The sequence below is a fragment of the Brassica napus genome, chromosome A7 (assembly GCF_020379485.1).
Source record: "Brassica napus cultivar Da-Ae chromosome A7, Da-Ae, whole genome shotgun sequence".
Taxonomy (NCBI): domain Eukaryota; kingdom Viridiplantae; phylum Streptophyta; class Magnoliopsida; order Brassicales; family Brassicaceae; genus Brassica; species Brassica napus.
In genome coordinates this window covers 14,786,865-14,801,986 of record NC_063440.1, presented here as the reverse complement: position 1 = coordinate 14,801,986, position 15,122 = coordinate 14,786,865, and the positions used below count along the sequence as shown (strand labels likewise).

The 15,122-nt window shown below is 33.5% G+C and overlaps 3 protein-coding genes across 4 annotated transcripts; 2 read left to right on the top strand and 1 right to left on the bottom strand.

The window, feature by feature from the left end:
- Nucleotides 1-820: 820 nt before the first annotated feature.
- On the top strand, nt 821-2,238 carry LOC106352562 (uncharacterized protein At2g27730, mitochondrial). Of its 2 annotated transcripts, none has more exons than XM_013792178.3 (4): nt 821-970; nt 1,227-1,345; nt 1,741-1,779; nt 1,848-2,238. In XM_013792178.3, the coding sequence occupies exons 2-4, from the start codon at nt 1,247-1,249 to the stop codon at nt 2,052-2,054; spliced, it is 345 nt and encodes a 114-aa protein (XP_013647632.1). In that variant the 5' UTR covers nt 821-970; nt 1,227-1,246; the 3' UTR covers nt 2,055-2,238. The 2 variants fall into 2 exon arrangements, with proteins under 2 accessions (XP_013647632.1, XP_013647633.1); XM_013792179.3 differs by having other exon boundaries at nt 902-1,028.
- Nucleotides 2,239-2,606: 368 nt separating this feature from the next.
- Nucleotides 2,607-3,627, bottom strand: LOC106352564 (60S acidic ribosomal protein P2-2-like). Its single transcript, XM_013792181.3, has 4 exons — nt 3,499-3,627; nt 3,323-3,413; nt 2,885-3,111; nt 2,607-2,788 (listed from the first exon to the last, which is right to left on the bottom strand). The coding sequence occupies exons 2-4, from the start codon at nt 3,408-3,410 to the stop codon at nt 2,762-2,764; spliced, it is 342 nt and encodes a 113-aa protein (XP_013647635.1). The 5' UTR covers nt 3,411-3,413; nt 3,499-3,627; the 3' UTR covers nt 2,607-2,761.
- Nucleotides 3,628-7,779: 4,152 nt separating this feature from the next.
- LOC106352566 (flagellar radial spoke protein 5) lies at nt 7,780-10,224 on the top strand. Its single transcript, XM_013792182.3, has 9 exons — nt 7,780-8,237; nt 8,318-8,402; nt 8,493-8,609; nt 8,954-9,018; nt 9,095-9,183; nt 9,265-9,344; nt 9,429-9,540; nt 9,656-9,775; nt 9,871-10,224. The coding sequence occupies exons 1-9, from the start codon at nt 7,943-7,945 to the stop codon at nt 10,054-10,056; spliced, it is 1,149 nt and encodes a 382-aa protein (XP_013647636.2). The 5' UTR covers nt 7,780-7,942; the 3' UTR covers nt 10,057-10,224.
- Nucleotides 10,225-15,122: the final 4,898 nt, after the last annotated feature.

Here is a 15,122-nt window from a genome sequence, read left to right as displayed (position 1 = left end):
AACAATCAAAACTGCTTTCTGGTGAAGCACGAGAGATTCAGATTCATTATTTTTCCCTTCGCTTAAATGAGAGATTCATTCCAGAAATGACAGATATTATAATAATACAAATTTCTTTACATCTAGGAGTTTCTGGAATCAAATTGTTACTTAATGGATAAAATTACGTACAATAGTATATCCATATAAATTTCTACGTTCGGTTTAGTTTGTTTTACTAATTTTTTTTTTTAATTTTAGTTTCAATCGGTATAAAATTATATAGCCAAAAACATAATTCAGATACATGTTTTTGTCAATAAAATAATAACTTAAATAAATAAAAATAAAAATGCATTGCATTTATTGTCAATTAATTTTTCAATCCATATAATTATATTACTAAATAAAAAACTATATATATTTAATTTAATTTATCCAAACACATAGAAAAAGCTCTTTTTATTAATTTATAAAACTAGTTAGGCATAAACATTGACTATACATTTAGGTACATGTTATTCTTTTTGGGTATCTTTTTTTTTGAAATTAGAACCTATTTTAATATTATAAATTTATGTGTGAATTTTGAGTTGATTCATTCTTGATCTGGTTGAATTCGGTTATGATGTATATGAATCTAAAAATATATAAATAACAAATGTATCTGAACGGATTCAGATATTTATACCTATTTAGTTTAGGTCTTTTGAATATAATTAGTTATATTATGATTCATCTAAAATATATAACATGAAAAACAAATATCAATATATAAAATATCAATTTCTACTAGGTTTTGTGACAGATGTTTCCGTATATTTAAGGCCCATACTAACAATATATTCGGGCCAACTAATTATAATTTTTAGCCCACTCAACTTGTTGTAGATCTCTCTCTCCTTGAGCTTCCTCACCTCTTCTTCATTTGTGTAAGCGGTTTTCATCAGCAGCCAGACGCACTTTAACGATCTACCTGACCATCAACCAGGTTCTCTTCCCTTCCGATCATCTTCTCCTGTTAGATTCCTCCATTTCTCGTTTCCGAGGTCGTATATGGATGGCTGTAGAGTTTTTGTTTTCGTCTCTCTGGATTTGCTTCTCTGATTCCATTTTGCTATTATCATCGTTTAGGTCTTTGATTCTCAGATTTTCCGCATTGAGTATACTACGATTCTTGTTTGTTTCGTTTGTAACGGTTTTTGAGCTCATTGTGCTTAATCTATATAATGTTTTATCATACACAGGAAGAGACTTGCTCATTACCATGGCAAGCAGAAGCGCTTTCAGATTTGTGTCTCGCAGGTTCTCTAACGGAAAAGTTCTCAGCGAAGAGGAGAAAGCTGCTGAGAATGTTTTCATCAAGGTATACTTTTCTCTCTGACTTTGATTCGTCAAAAGCTATAAAAGGTATCTACTTTCCTTTTGTTGATGATGATGAAAACGTCCCTTTGTTGATGATGATGATGAAAACGTCCCTTGATTCTATCTTTCTCATTATCGTAAACTAGTAAAATTGGAATCTGTGAAGCGAAATTTGCATCTACTTTCCTTTTTATCGATACCTTCTCTGCTAATTAATATTTAGTTTTTGTTTTAAGGAAAGTAAAAGTGTAATTTGTTATAAGAGTTAGATCCATTTGTTGTTTTTTCCTTTGATACTTCTCCTTTATGTTTAAGAGTCGTATGCTGTTCCGCTTTAGCTTGGTTATATATGTGTTTTCTCCATAATCTCCTGAACGAGCTACATTGGTGTTGCAGAAAATGGAGCAAGAGAAGCTTGAGAAGATAGCAAGACAGGTAATGAATGATTCGTTTAATTTAAAGAGATAAAAATTTACAGTCTTAACATTCTGATGAACTACTAGGGTCCGGGAGAACAAGCAGCAAGTGGAGCCAAGGCTAGTGGTGGTGGTGGTGGAACATCATCAGCATCGGCTGAATCAGGGCCAAAAGTGTCAGAAGACAAGGACAGAAACTATGCAGTGGTGGCGGGTGTGGTGGCTGTCGTTGGTGCCATTGGTTGGTACATGAAATCAGGTGGAAAGAAGCAGCAGCCAGAGGTTCAAGAGTGAAAGATTGATGGGAGTAGCGAGTGAATAAAACAGAAGAGACTGGCTTTTACTCCTTCCTCTCTTGTGAGAAACTCTGGAATTGCTACTTGTCTCTCTTTTCTTTTGGTTTTGGTTTCAAAATCTTGAATACAGTTTGTTGACATTTATTTTGGAATCTTTAACTACATACAAGACTCTTCTGCTCTGCTCTTATCAGAATAAGTGAAAATTCTGAGACTTGAATAACCCAATATAGATGCCGAGTTGAGTTGAAATTTGTGCGATGTGCAATTGACAGAATGAAATCAGATCAAAGATGGCAAAATATTGAATCCAAACCTTCAAAAAAAATAAAAAGTTCTCAACATTCATTGATAACTGTTTTTTTTTGTGTTAAATCATATTTAGCTAGCTAAGGTGTAAACGAATTGACCTGAATCGTCAACATCAAATTTGTTTATCATCCACAGTAACTGTGGTTTTGGAAAACCATATTTTGGCAATGATTGTTAATACGTAAATGTTGAACTGAAGAAGGTAATAAGAAGCAAGAATTTGAGGAAAAGACGAGGATTATGATTTTAACTAAAAATCTCTTGAGAAATGCAGAAATGTCAAAAAGATAACCCATCGAGTACAAACTAAGAAACAACAACATAAAGGTTTCAAAGGGTTAACACAAAATGGAAAAGGATGACAAAAACATAAGCCAACAGGCATTACTGCCTTTACTCGAACAGACTGAAACCCATGTCCTGCAAATCAACACACAAACAAAAAAACACTAAGTGAGCCATCATCATTTCACTTTAAAAAAAAAGGTTTTGCTAGAGACAAAAGTTAAAACTTACATCATCGGATTCTTCCTTCTCTTCTTTCTTCTCTTCCTTCTTGGCCTCAGCCGCAGGAGCACCACCACCTCCACCGGCAGATGGAGCAGCGGCCATTGCAACACCACCACCACCGCTTGGAACGGAAGCCAACTTCTCCCTTCCAGCAGCAATCAGGTCACACAAGTCTTTACCACTGACTTCCTTCAACAAAAGCTCAATCTGAGAGTCTTCAGATTCACAACCAACTGCAAAACAAATTTTAAAACAAAGTCACATTCCATTACTTATTCTTTCTCACAACACTCCCATTTCAGCACAATAAATGCTACTTATTTGATCACAATAAGTAACTCGTTACTAACACATCCACTACGCTAAGTATACATCGAACTAACACTAGCATACAAATCAAATACATTTGCAGGATTTGACTAAGTAAAAAAGGCAAGAACGAACCAGATCCGAGGATTTGTTTGATATCGGCACTGGTTGGGGAAGCTTTTCCGCTCAAAGCGGCGAGCAAGTAGGCGGCGACAACCTTCATTTTCTGATCAAAACAAAGGTGTTATGTAAGAAAAACTTCCAACATATTCGAAAATGAGAATATTAGGGAGAAGTTGAAATGAGCTTACAGTTGATGGAGATCTCGAAGGAGGCGGAAAGCTAATAGTTTTTTTTCTGAAGACGGCGACGAACAAGTGAAGGGAAGGTATTTGATTTATATAGAGTTAGGGTTTTACTGTGTTTCTTCTCTCTCTATCAGTGTCTCCGATTCACTTAATTAGGCCCATTTTTTTCAAGCCCAAATTTGTATGGGCTCAAATTCAGCCCAGCGAACTAATTAATAGGTGGTTTAGTTTGATTTGATTATTTGTTCACTACAGTTTAATAAATTCAAACAATAGCTCAACAAAATTTCTCCAAGTATTTATAAAGAAAATATCAATAATTGTTGTTTTAGCTGTGATAAAGATTCGTAGAGGTGGACGCTCGGATACCTGTTCGGGTTCGAATTAGGTATTTTGGATTTTCGGACATAGAGGTATAGAACTCGTTCGAGTATTTCTATATTTCGGGTTGGGTTCGGATATTTTAAATTCGGGTTCATGTATTTTAAGTTCGGATTTGGATATTTAGATTTTGAAAGAAAAAATAAATTATTCATTGTTTAAGTTTTTTATTTAAAATATATACTTTTAATTTTATTGGTTTTCTATTTTTAATAGATTAAACTATTAAAAAGATTTCAGAAAAAAAAACAAATAATTTTATCCATAATTATATATATTATCTGATTTTGAGGTATTTATAGAATCAATATAAATATTTTGTATAAAATTAGAGAAATAAATTAGAAATATAAGGTCAAGTATTCATCTATTTGGTTATCTTCGTATGTCCATTCGGATTCAGATATCAAATATCTCTTAATTCAATTTCTATTTAGATATTTTATTGCTTCTGTTTAGATTTTGGTTCGAAGTTTTCGGATCGGGTTCGGGTTTGAATACATGATATCTCGTAAAATGTCCACCTCTAAGGGCATCTGCATCGGGCGTGCCTTGGGCCGTCCCTTCCTCTTTATTGGGTCGAAAATAAATCAAAATGAAATTAAAATGGGTGGGACGGGCCGTAATTAAGGGCATCCACAATGGTGGGATTGTGTTTCAAGTCCCTTAGCATTTTTAATTAAACTTTTATTTTAAGGGACCTAAGCTAAGGGACTAAGTGGATTATTAGTGGGACTTTGATTGTCCCTTAGTTTATTATTTAATTAATTTTTTTATTTGAATAAGTGATAATATATGTAAAGAAGTTTTAATTAAAACTTATAAGATAGAAGTTTAACATTAAAATTGAAATATTAAGAAATTACAAAAAAAAAAAAAAACAAAATCATAATTTAAAAAAACAAACAAACATTTATTCCAATACAAATAGAAACTTAGAAACTATATGTTATTTGGAAGATGTCCAAATTTATTCCATATATTTTCAATCAAATCATTTTTTAAACGTTGATGGGTTTCTCGATTCCGAAGGTTCGTCCGACGTTCAAGTGGAGTGCCGAGAGGTGACGGATTATTGACGGTAAAGGTATCCGCCTCTTCTCTTTCTTGAAATTCAGCAATGTTGTACTGAGTTCTTGACGATCGTTCATCCTCGACAATCATAATATGAAGTATGACACAAGCTCTCATAATATTACCTATTTATCGTTTATCCCATATGTTAGATGGATTTCTAACAATGGCAAACCGAGCTTGTAGGACTTCGAATGCACGCTCGACATCTTTTCGCACACCTTCTTGGGTTTGAGCAAATACAGAATGCTTCTGAGTTTGTGGTAGTCGGATAGATTGAATAAATGTAGCCCATTTTGGATAAATACCATCCGTGAGATAATAAACCAAATTGTACGGATGATTGTTAACATAGAAGTTAACTTGTGGTGCTATTCCGGTAATTACGTCATCAAAAACGGGTGATCGATCGAGAATATTAAGATCGTTCATAGTACCTGGAGCTCCAAAAAAGGAGTGTCATATCCAGAGGTCATATGATGCCACCGCCTCTAAGACAATCGTTGGTTTTCCGGTTCCTCGTGAATACATTCCTTTCCAAGCAGTGGGGCAATTCTTCCACTCCCAATGCATACAGTCGATGCTTCCAATCATCCCTGGGAACCCACGTTGCTCCCCAAAGTATAGTAGTCTTTGCAGATCTTCCGGTGTGGGACGTCTTAGGTATTCATTGCCAAACAAGCGGATTATTCCGGCGGCAAAATTGTGCAAACATCCTCGAGCAGTTGTTTCACCCATTCGGACATATTCGTCCACTGCATCAGCTCCAACACCATAAGCCAATTGACGAATTGCTGCGGTACATTTTTGGAGTGCAGTAAGACTAGACCGCCCGGTTGCATCAACTCTTTCTTGAAAATACCGTACTTCTGTGGAGAGACGCTGCACAATACGCATGAATAATGTCCGGTTCATTCGAAACCGTCGCCGGAAGACATTGTGCGGGTAGGTTGGAGTATCGCTAAAATAATCATTCCATAGCATATCTTGACCTTCCTCCCGATGTCTGTCGATAAAATTACGTGGTACACGCTCATTTTCTTCTAGTAAATCGTCAATGTCTTCAAATAAGTCTACGAATATATCTTCATTATCAGGTTGGTGATCGTCTTGGTGGTAATGAAAATGAGAGGAGGAAGCCATTGATAAATTTTCGCAAGAGAGTAAATGCTATGTAAATTAAAGAGAAGAGAATGCTTTGCATTTTTTCTAATTAAAATAAGTCTGTTATTTATAGACTTTGGTAGTTAGGATCCTCACATGTGATTTTTAGGTATGGTTTTTAGGTAGAGAGTAAAGATACATGTGATTTTTAGGTAGATAGAAAAGATACATGTGATTTTTAGGTAGATAGTAAACATACATGTGATTTTTAGGTACATAAAAAACATACATTGCAGAAATATTAGAAAATAGAAAACATACATGTAGATATAAAACATACATCCGAGTACAAGTACAATGATCATGTTTGACGGTCCAAACTTGATACACAAGTTTTCAATGTCTGAAAATGATTACATCCGAGGGCTTAAGAAAAAACAACGAAAACGCATTGCCTAAACCGACGCTACGACCATCCCTGCCTAAACCATTACACATACATAATCCCCAACCCTATTAAAATTAGTACAACGACTATAGCACACACAACATACTCAAACCCATCACTATATACAGATTTCTCCTTAGCATTATCACACAAGGAAGATAACTTATCATAGTCACTCAAAAGGGACAGGTTATCTACCTTTTCCTCCAGCTGGAGGACATGTCTATCTCTGGCTCTCATCTCCTCCATCACTGCCACGTCCCACCATTTCCATACATGGCACTCTCCGTCGTCTTTATTCGCGCAAGTGTATATTAAGCGACCTGTATCACACACGGATCATCAATTATCATTTTGGACATAACTGATGATTAGCTACATTGTGAAATGTGTGTTGTCTTACCTTCACCATTAATACTAAATGTGTGAAATGTGTGGTTCTCCGCCACAGCTTGTAGCGTCTAGAAGTATTAATGGTGAAGGTAATATTATGAGAGCTTGTGTCATATTATGAGAGCTTGTGTCATACTTCATAATATGATTGTCGAGGATGAACGATCGTCAAGAACTCAGTACAACATTGCTGAATTTCGAGAAAGAGAAGAGGCGGATACCTTTACCGTCAATAATCCGTCACCTCTCGGCACTCCACTTGAACGTCGGACGAACCTTCGGAATCGAGAAACCCATCAACGTTTAAAAAATGATTTGATTGAAAATATATGAAATAAATTTGGACATCTTCCAAATAACATATAGTTTCTAAGTTTCTATTTGTATTGGAATAAATGTTTGTTTGTTTTTTTAAATTATGATTTTGTTTTTTTTTTTTTTTTGTAATTTTCTTAATATTTCAATTTTAATGTTAAACTTCTATCTTATAAGTTTTAATTAAAACTTCTTTACATATATTATCACTTATTCAAATAAAAAATTAATTAAATAATAAACTAAGGGACAATCAAAGTCCCACTAATAATCCACTTAGTCCCTTAGTTTAGGTCCCTTAAAATAAAAGTTTAATTAAAAATGTTAAGGGACTTGAAACACAATCCCACCATTGTGGATGCCCTAAGAGCATCTGTATTGGTGGGATGAGGAGAGAGGGAGAGAAAGTCCCTTGTTCTGTTTTTTTTTTTTTTTTTTTTTTGGTCATAGAAGAGTAAGGGACAGCCCTTAATTAAGGGCTTTTCCCTTCTCTTTCTTCCTCGGTTCCCACCCCCTTCCCCTAAGGGATGCCTTAAGGGCCTTCCAATACAGATGCTCTAACACCCCTAGAAGATTGGAATGTACAAGGTGAAAGTGATAAAACTGTAAAGCTTCGGAACAAATTAGGGCCTGAAGTGCAGTTACAGGCCCATAAGCCTTTAAGATGTTATCCAGTTTTTCTAGTTCACACGCTCAGACAGAGAGAAGATAGAGAGAGAAGATAGAGAGACCATGCCTGTCTCCGTACACTCCGTTATCGCCACGAACCTAGCGACTACAGGTTTTTACCGCAATGTTTCGCGCCGTCGAATTGGCTCCAGCTCCGTGAACTGCTCGGTGGAGACAAAGGAGGCCGACCGGTGGGCGAAGCTGAAAAACGGGAACGACTCGCTCGAGATTTGCAGAGTTCTTAACGGAATGTGGCAGACGAGCGGAGGATGGGGAAAGATCGATCGAAACGACGCCGTTGAAGCGATGCTCCGATACGCCGATGCTGGTCTCTCTACTTTCGACATGGCCGATCACTGTAAGTTAGCTAGAGAGAATTTTTCTTAAATGCTATGGTTGAACTGATTGTGGAGATTAATATTTAACTTTGATGTGAAGATGGTCCTGCGGAAGATCTTTACGGCATTTTTATCAATAGGGTTCGTCGAGAACGTCCACCAGAGTATTTGGAAAAGATTAAAGGGTTAAGTCTAATGTTTTGTCACTAATGTTAGAGAGATACAAAAGCTTAGTTCCAAGTGTATAATGATTAGGCTTATTTGTTATGATGCAGTTTGACAAAATGGGTTCCTCCTCCAGTGAAGATGACAAGCAGCTATGTTCGTCAAAACATTGACATATCTCGGAAGAGAATGGATGTGGCTTCTCTTGATATGCTTCAGTTTCACTGGTCTTTCTCTCTCTTCTCACGCTTAGTTGCTACTACTTAGCCTGTGTGGAATATTAGGAAAATATTTTAAATATCTTGATTATGTGATTTATTATTTATAGGACAATTATCTTTATCTGGTTTATGATTTTCTTATATATATTTATAGTTGTTTAGGCTTCAATTTGTATTCAATTTATGATTGATTAATAAGAAAGTGATTTCTAAATGAACATTATAATACGGGGGAAGAGTATTCTCAAACCCAGTTTGGATCCAGTTTTATCCCTAGAAGCTTCCGCTAGTGACCATTATTATGACTCAGTCCCCTGTTATTATTTGCTAATCTGAGGTTTTTGGAATAGGTGGGATTATGCGAATGACGGTTATCTTGATGCACTGAAACATCTCACTGACTTAAAAGAAGAAGGTAAAGCTATAAAAGATTGTTATGTTTCTCCTCTCCCTTCTTGTGGTTATCATTTTATACTTGTGGCGGTTTGCAGGTAAAATCAAGACTGTTGCTTTGACAAATTTTGATACAAAGAGACTTGAGATTATCTTAGAGAATGGAATCCCTGTTGTTAGCAATCAGGTGATTTTCGAATATCTTCTACCTTTCTTTTCTTGCAAGTTCCTTTGTTGTTTTGTTCATTTGCAAAAAGATTCTTTCCAGGTGCAACACTCCATTGTAGACATGCGTCCTCAACAGAGAATGGCTCAGCTTTGTGAGCTTACAGGTGTCAAACTTATAACGTAATCTCTTCTTAACTCTCTCGAAAATCTCGTTTGGTTTCCTTCCTCTTTAACAACTGACAATCATTGGTCTTTCGAGTGTAGATATGGGACAGTAATGGGTGGTCTACTGTCAGAGAAGTTCCTTGATGCCAATCTAACTATCCCTTTTGCTGGCCCTAGTTTGAACACTCCTTCTCTCCAAAAGTACAAAAGGGTAAGAGTTCAAACCACTCACAGTTCAACCTTGTCAGTGGCACTTCTCATCATATGAGTTTTATAGAATCATCCTACTGTTTACTTTATAAAGATTCTTAAGAGTTACATTACAGATGGTTGATGCATGGGGAGGGTGGAGTCTATTCCAAGGTTTGCTTCGCACGATGAAGAGCATAGCCACAAAACATGGAGTTTCTATTCCGACCGTGGCCGTGAGATACGTACTAGATCAGGTATCTCACTCTTCCTTACATCGCATGGATTTGTTCTCGACTTTTAAGGCCAATCTGGTTTATTATTTGTTCTGAAAATTTGAATCTCATCGCAGCAAGGAGTTGGGGGATCAATGATTGGGGTGAGGCTAGGGTTAGCGGAACACATACAAGATGCAAACGCTATATTCTCATTGGTATTGGATGATGAAGATGTGAATAGCATACAAGAGGCTACCAAGAAAGGTAAAAATCTTCTTCAAGTGATTGGTGACTGTGGAGACGAATACCGACGTGTCTGATCTTGTAGCATACGGTATACATGTATTATTCAGTACACAAAGATCTGTGTTAGGATTCGTATATATGAGTTCAATACTTGAGATGGTTTAAATGGATGTATTACTTTCACTACATTATTGTTTTCCACTTGACTTTGTACTCTTATGTTGTTGTTTTTTTTTTGGTAATCCTCCTGTGTATTCTCTTAAAAGGTCATCTCATTTTTCTTGTCTTTAGACGATCTCGCCTTTAATTTTTTTATTTATAAATTCTGGTATTTGTAATTTTGTTATACAATCTTCATAAAATGAGACACATGTAATTTAATAAAGAGGCAGATACCTTTGAATATGTCGATTGGTCAGAAGAAAAAAAAAGGTGTTAGTTTACAAGTGGAAATGGGAATCAAAGATAATGTTTTCTGACGCAGTAATTAAAGATTACGTTTTCAAATGATTCCTATTTACATATTCTAACCGTTGTATTTATTAAAATCTTTATGAAAATAAGACACATGTATTAAAAAAAAATTTTGTTTAAAATATACTCCCTCTGTTTTTTTAATATAAGTCGTTTTAAAATTGTACACATAGATTAAGAAAATCATTAATTTTTTATATTTTAAAATTAAAAACATCATTAATTATTTACTTAACCACAAATCAACCAATAGTAAAACATAAAATATATTATCATTGGTCATATAACATTAAGTGTTAATAAATTTTATATAAAATATCGAAAACGTCATATAATTTAAAACACAAAAAATTTTCTAAAACGACTTATATAAAAAAACGGAGAAAGTATTAAATTTTGAAAAAGACGGGATATAATATGTCGATTGGTCAGAAGAGAATCAAGCTGTACATATCAGTGTTTAGGCTTTGCAAGTGGAAATGGGGAACCAAAGATTTTGTTTCCCGACGGCAACTTGAAACCTGCCAGCTCAGTGCATGAAAGACGCGATGTCGACATGCAAATTCTTTAGGGATTACAAAACACAAAGACCCAAAGGTCCCAGTTGCGCCATAAACTTTGCCCCACTTGCTAACTTCACACACGGTTCACGTTCATAAATAACCACGTGTTTCATTTTTTTTTCATGAGACAATCAACAATATTCGAAAAATAATTGAGAAATTTTCATGTTTACCATATTGTTAGTACCATTATTCATTTTTACCACTATTAAAATAACATTTTCAAAAATACATTCTTCATTAAGAGTTAAAAAAAACTCTTATACACTTACTCTCTATATATAATAGACAATTATTTGAATAAATAAAAATAAAACAATTTTTTTTATGTTTTCGAATTATATTTTTTCAAATTCGAATTTTTTTATAAAAAAAAAAGTTTTCAAATTTTCTTTTTCAAATTTTTTTTTTGAAATTCAAAAATTATTTTTGAAACTATTTTTTAAATAAAATAAAAATATGTATTTATATATTTATTAGAATCTTAAATTCTACAGTACAAAAATCTTACCCATCCTTCAACTCTAAACATAAGTCTTGATTAGTTAACCTTAGAGTTATAAATGTATTTTCTCTCATCAAAAATAAAGATAAAAATAGTTAAAATAAACATGAAAAGTGATATTATGAATGTGGTAATTTTTGCAATACTAAACTTAAGTCCATACCAGAGGCATCTGATAAAATGACTTACAAAAGATAAATTGTAATCACCGAGAAAAAATTAGATCCATAACTTATTTTCTTTGAATAGTGTGAAATTAATTCTTTTTATCAAAAAATTAATTAATTAGTTCAAAACCAAAAAAAAAAAATCGCTTTCTGTAGAACTAGTAGATTTGAAAAAAAAATTCGAACCATAATTTCTCAAGACACTGACAAAAAAATATTTCTCAAGACACTTTACTTATTAGTTGAATGTTTTCTTCGTTATGGTTGGTCTATATAAAAGTAAACAATATATTACGTTCGGTATGTTTACGTTTGGTCTTAACATATCTGATTTTTCTTGCTCCAAATATTAAAAACATATCTGAAATATAAAGCAAACACACAACTATATGACCAAATTTATTTTAATTACTGTAATCTTTTCTTCGCGATAAGTTACACATCCTTCTATACTTTCACTATTCCAGTTCAATCATGGTTAACTTTGGAATTCTTTATGGATATTTGACCAAAGTGATAAATACTCTTAGGTGACGCAAGTAACTAAATCAATTCTATTAAGCATATCCATATACCACCAATATATATCATAAATTAGAATACTACAATCACCCTCACTCACATAATGCAACATCCTTGTTGTATTCCATGAATATTACATATGTTAATGTGAGCGTACGCAAGACTTCATATTCTTATAGGTTCGGTTTTGATACCACTTATGACGCCATGATCGCTTAGTCAGTGAGCCTCTTCGCCCGCGCATTCGGCTTGTGAGGCCTACTATCCGGTTGACTGTCGAGGCATTAAATTTTAAAATGTTTGAAATATTTGCTTACTAACCCTATAATCACCATATGATCTTTTCACGTGGTTTGGCATCATTTACATGATATTACGAATCATTTTCTAATATGTCACCTATCTTTTCAATACTCTAGATCAAACATGATTAAGTTAGGAGTTTTTTTTTCTGAATGTATGATCATATAAATACATATATTTTAGTAACATAGGTAACCAAATAATTTTATTAAGTATATCCACATCAGTGGCGGAGCTACAGTTACGGTATGGAGTCATATGACCCCTATGAATTCTAATGAATTTTTTTTACTCAAACAAATTTAGTGCAACACTACAGAGTTAGCTTATGTGACCCTATGATATATCGATGAAATCAAAATGGCCCCAGTGAAAAATGTGGCTGGCTCCGCCACTGACCCACATACACGACTATATACCAGAAATTAGGAGTTACATAATATATGGTCCTTGAAAATCACTTGTTTATGAAAAAAATATATTTCAAATATATTCACTATAAAATGAATTCTCAGTTTCATTTTCCCCCGAGAAATGCCAACTATTTATTTTGAAAATGAGTTAGCAGAATGCACGTTTAAGTTTGCCCACACATTGTTAACACGCATATACACACACAAGGCAGGTACACTCACGGTGTTCAAAAAAGAGAGGCAGGTACACTCACAACTGTCTATTGTATCAGCCAAGAAATTCATCAAATGTTACTATTATAAACGTCCAAAAATAAAATCTTTCTCTCGGTCTGATAATCTTTATTCAGTTCACACTTCTAATGTGTCCTTGCAGACTCTTCAAACGTTGTTTCTTAATTAGCAAGTTTTGTATCTATACCAAAGCTAAATCCGTGTTCGATTGTTGTCAAATAGATTTTATTTAGTTCTTCATATATAACTCTATATCTATTGTTCACCGAAAAAAACTCTATATCTATTCTTATAGCAATTAAATATTATGTTCTAACAATTCACTTACAATAACTTGTATTGTTTTAAAAGTATATACAACGGTGCTTTAAGTTTTATATTGTTGTATAATTTATTAAATATATATGAACGAAAATGAGATTCAATCCCACACATTATATGCAAACTCAAAAAGACACACAAGAGAAAATGGATATGGTTTATTAAATATTTTTTTATAATTTGTATAATTTTTGTGTGTTTTTTTCCTTCATTTTTCGATTGTTAAATGATTGTTGATTTTATAAGATCTTCGAAATCGGTCAAGGAGACGATGCAAAATGGTTTCGAAATCAATTACGTGAGAAAGCAGACAAGGCGGGTACCATTATATATAGCTGTTGCTGGCTCACATACTTGTTCCAATCAAAATCATGTTCACGCTACTTATGGTTAGGTTCTTCAAATTATAAACGATAGCATATGACATGTCATGTCTCTTTATATAACACATTTAGTTCCTTTTTAATAAGGGAACAATACTTTTATCTTAGAACGACCGTACGCGCCCACATGATTTTCTATATACTGATGTAATTATTGAGTAATATTTCTTCAATAATTCTTTTGAGAAAGAATATTTCTTTAGTAAAAATACTCATTCTACGGAGTTGTTTATGTAAAGTGAACCAAATGACCAGAAAATGTTAACCAAATGCATTCGAATAAAGAGAGCAATAATAATCGCAGTTTTTCTAATGGATCTGTGTTGTGATTCATTTCTCAAAGCACTTACCATCGGAAATTGCAAGATTCCAAGCGGCTATCAACATTATGTTAATAGTGTTAGCAACACAACATATATTAATTTATGAACATTGCCATGTAATTTATATATTTTAGTATAATTTGCAATATATTACTTTTGGTCTATTATATGGTCATGTAGTAACATCTGTTGTGTGTAGATAACAATTTTTTTTTAATTTGATATTTATCTCAAAGGCAACCACAGTTCTAACAAAATAACGGTTAATTACTAGTGTAACACCAGATAACCACCACAATTGTTTATTATTCAAAAACGATAACGAATTCTAATGTGCAAAATGCCAAAATCACAATATTACTAAACACGTTAACGGTTTCTAATTTTTCTTAATTTTTGATGAGAATTTTTGTTAGTCACCTTTTGGCCTTTTGTATAGTGTATTCTCCCTTTTCCTCTTTTCATATTAAAATTATATAAAATTAAAATAAATTCTCTACTGATATAAAGAAAAATCCAATTGCTTTCTAACAAGTAAAATATTCACCACAAACTGAAAAAAATAAATAATAAAAATTTATTTTATTTCAGTAGAATTAATAATAAAATAAATCTATACATGTTGAGTCCATTTTCAAGATCAATTATAAGGATACAAATTTAAGAAAATTATTAGTAGTTTTAAAAATTAACTGAAATACGTTAAAATTATCATTTTTCTTCCTTTTTTAACACCAAAATTATTACTTAGACAATTTCCAGATATGTGCATACCAGTGGTACGTTTGAAGATACAGTCCAGCTGAGAATTAAGACACTTTGGAATAGACACAGAACTGCAGAAAGAAAAAAGTAGTTTTTTGAATCCCGGATTATTCCGTATAAATCCTTATGAGGAAGTCTCGCATTGATTGGTGCAATGACACTTAGCA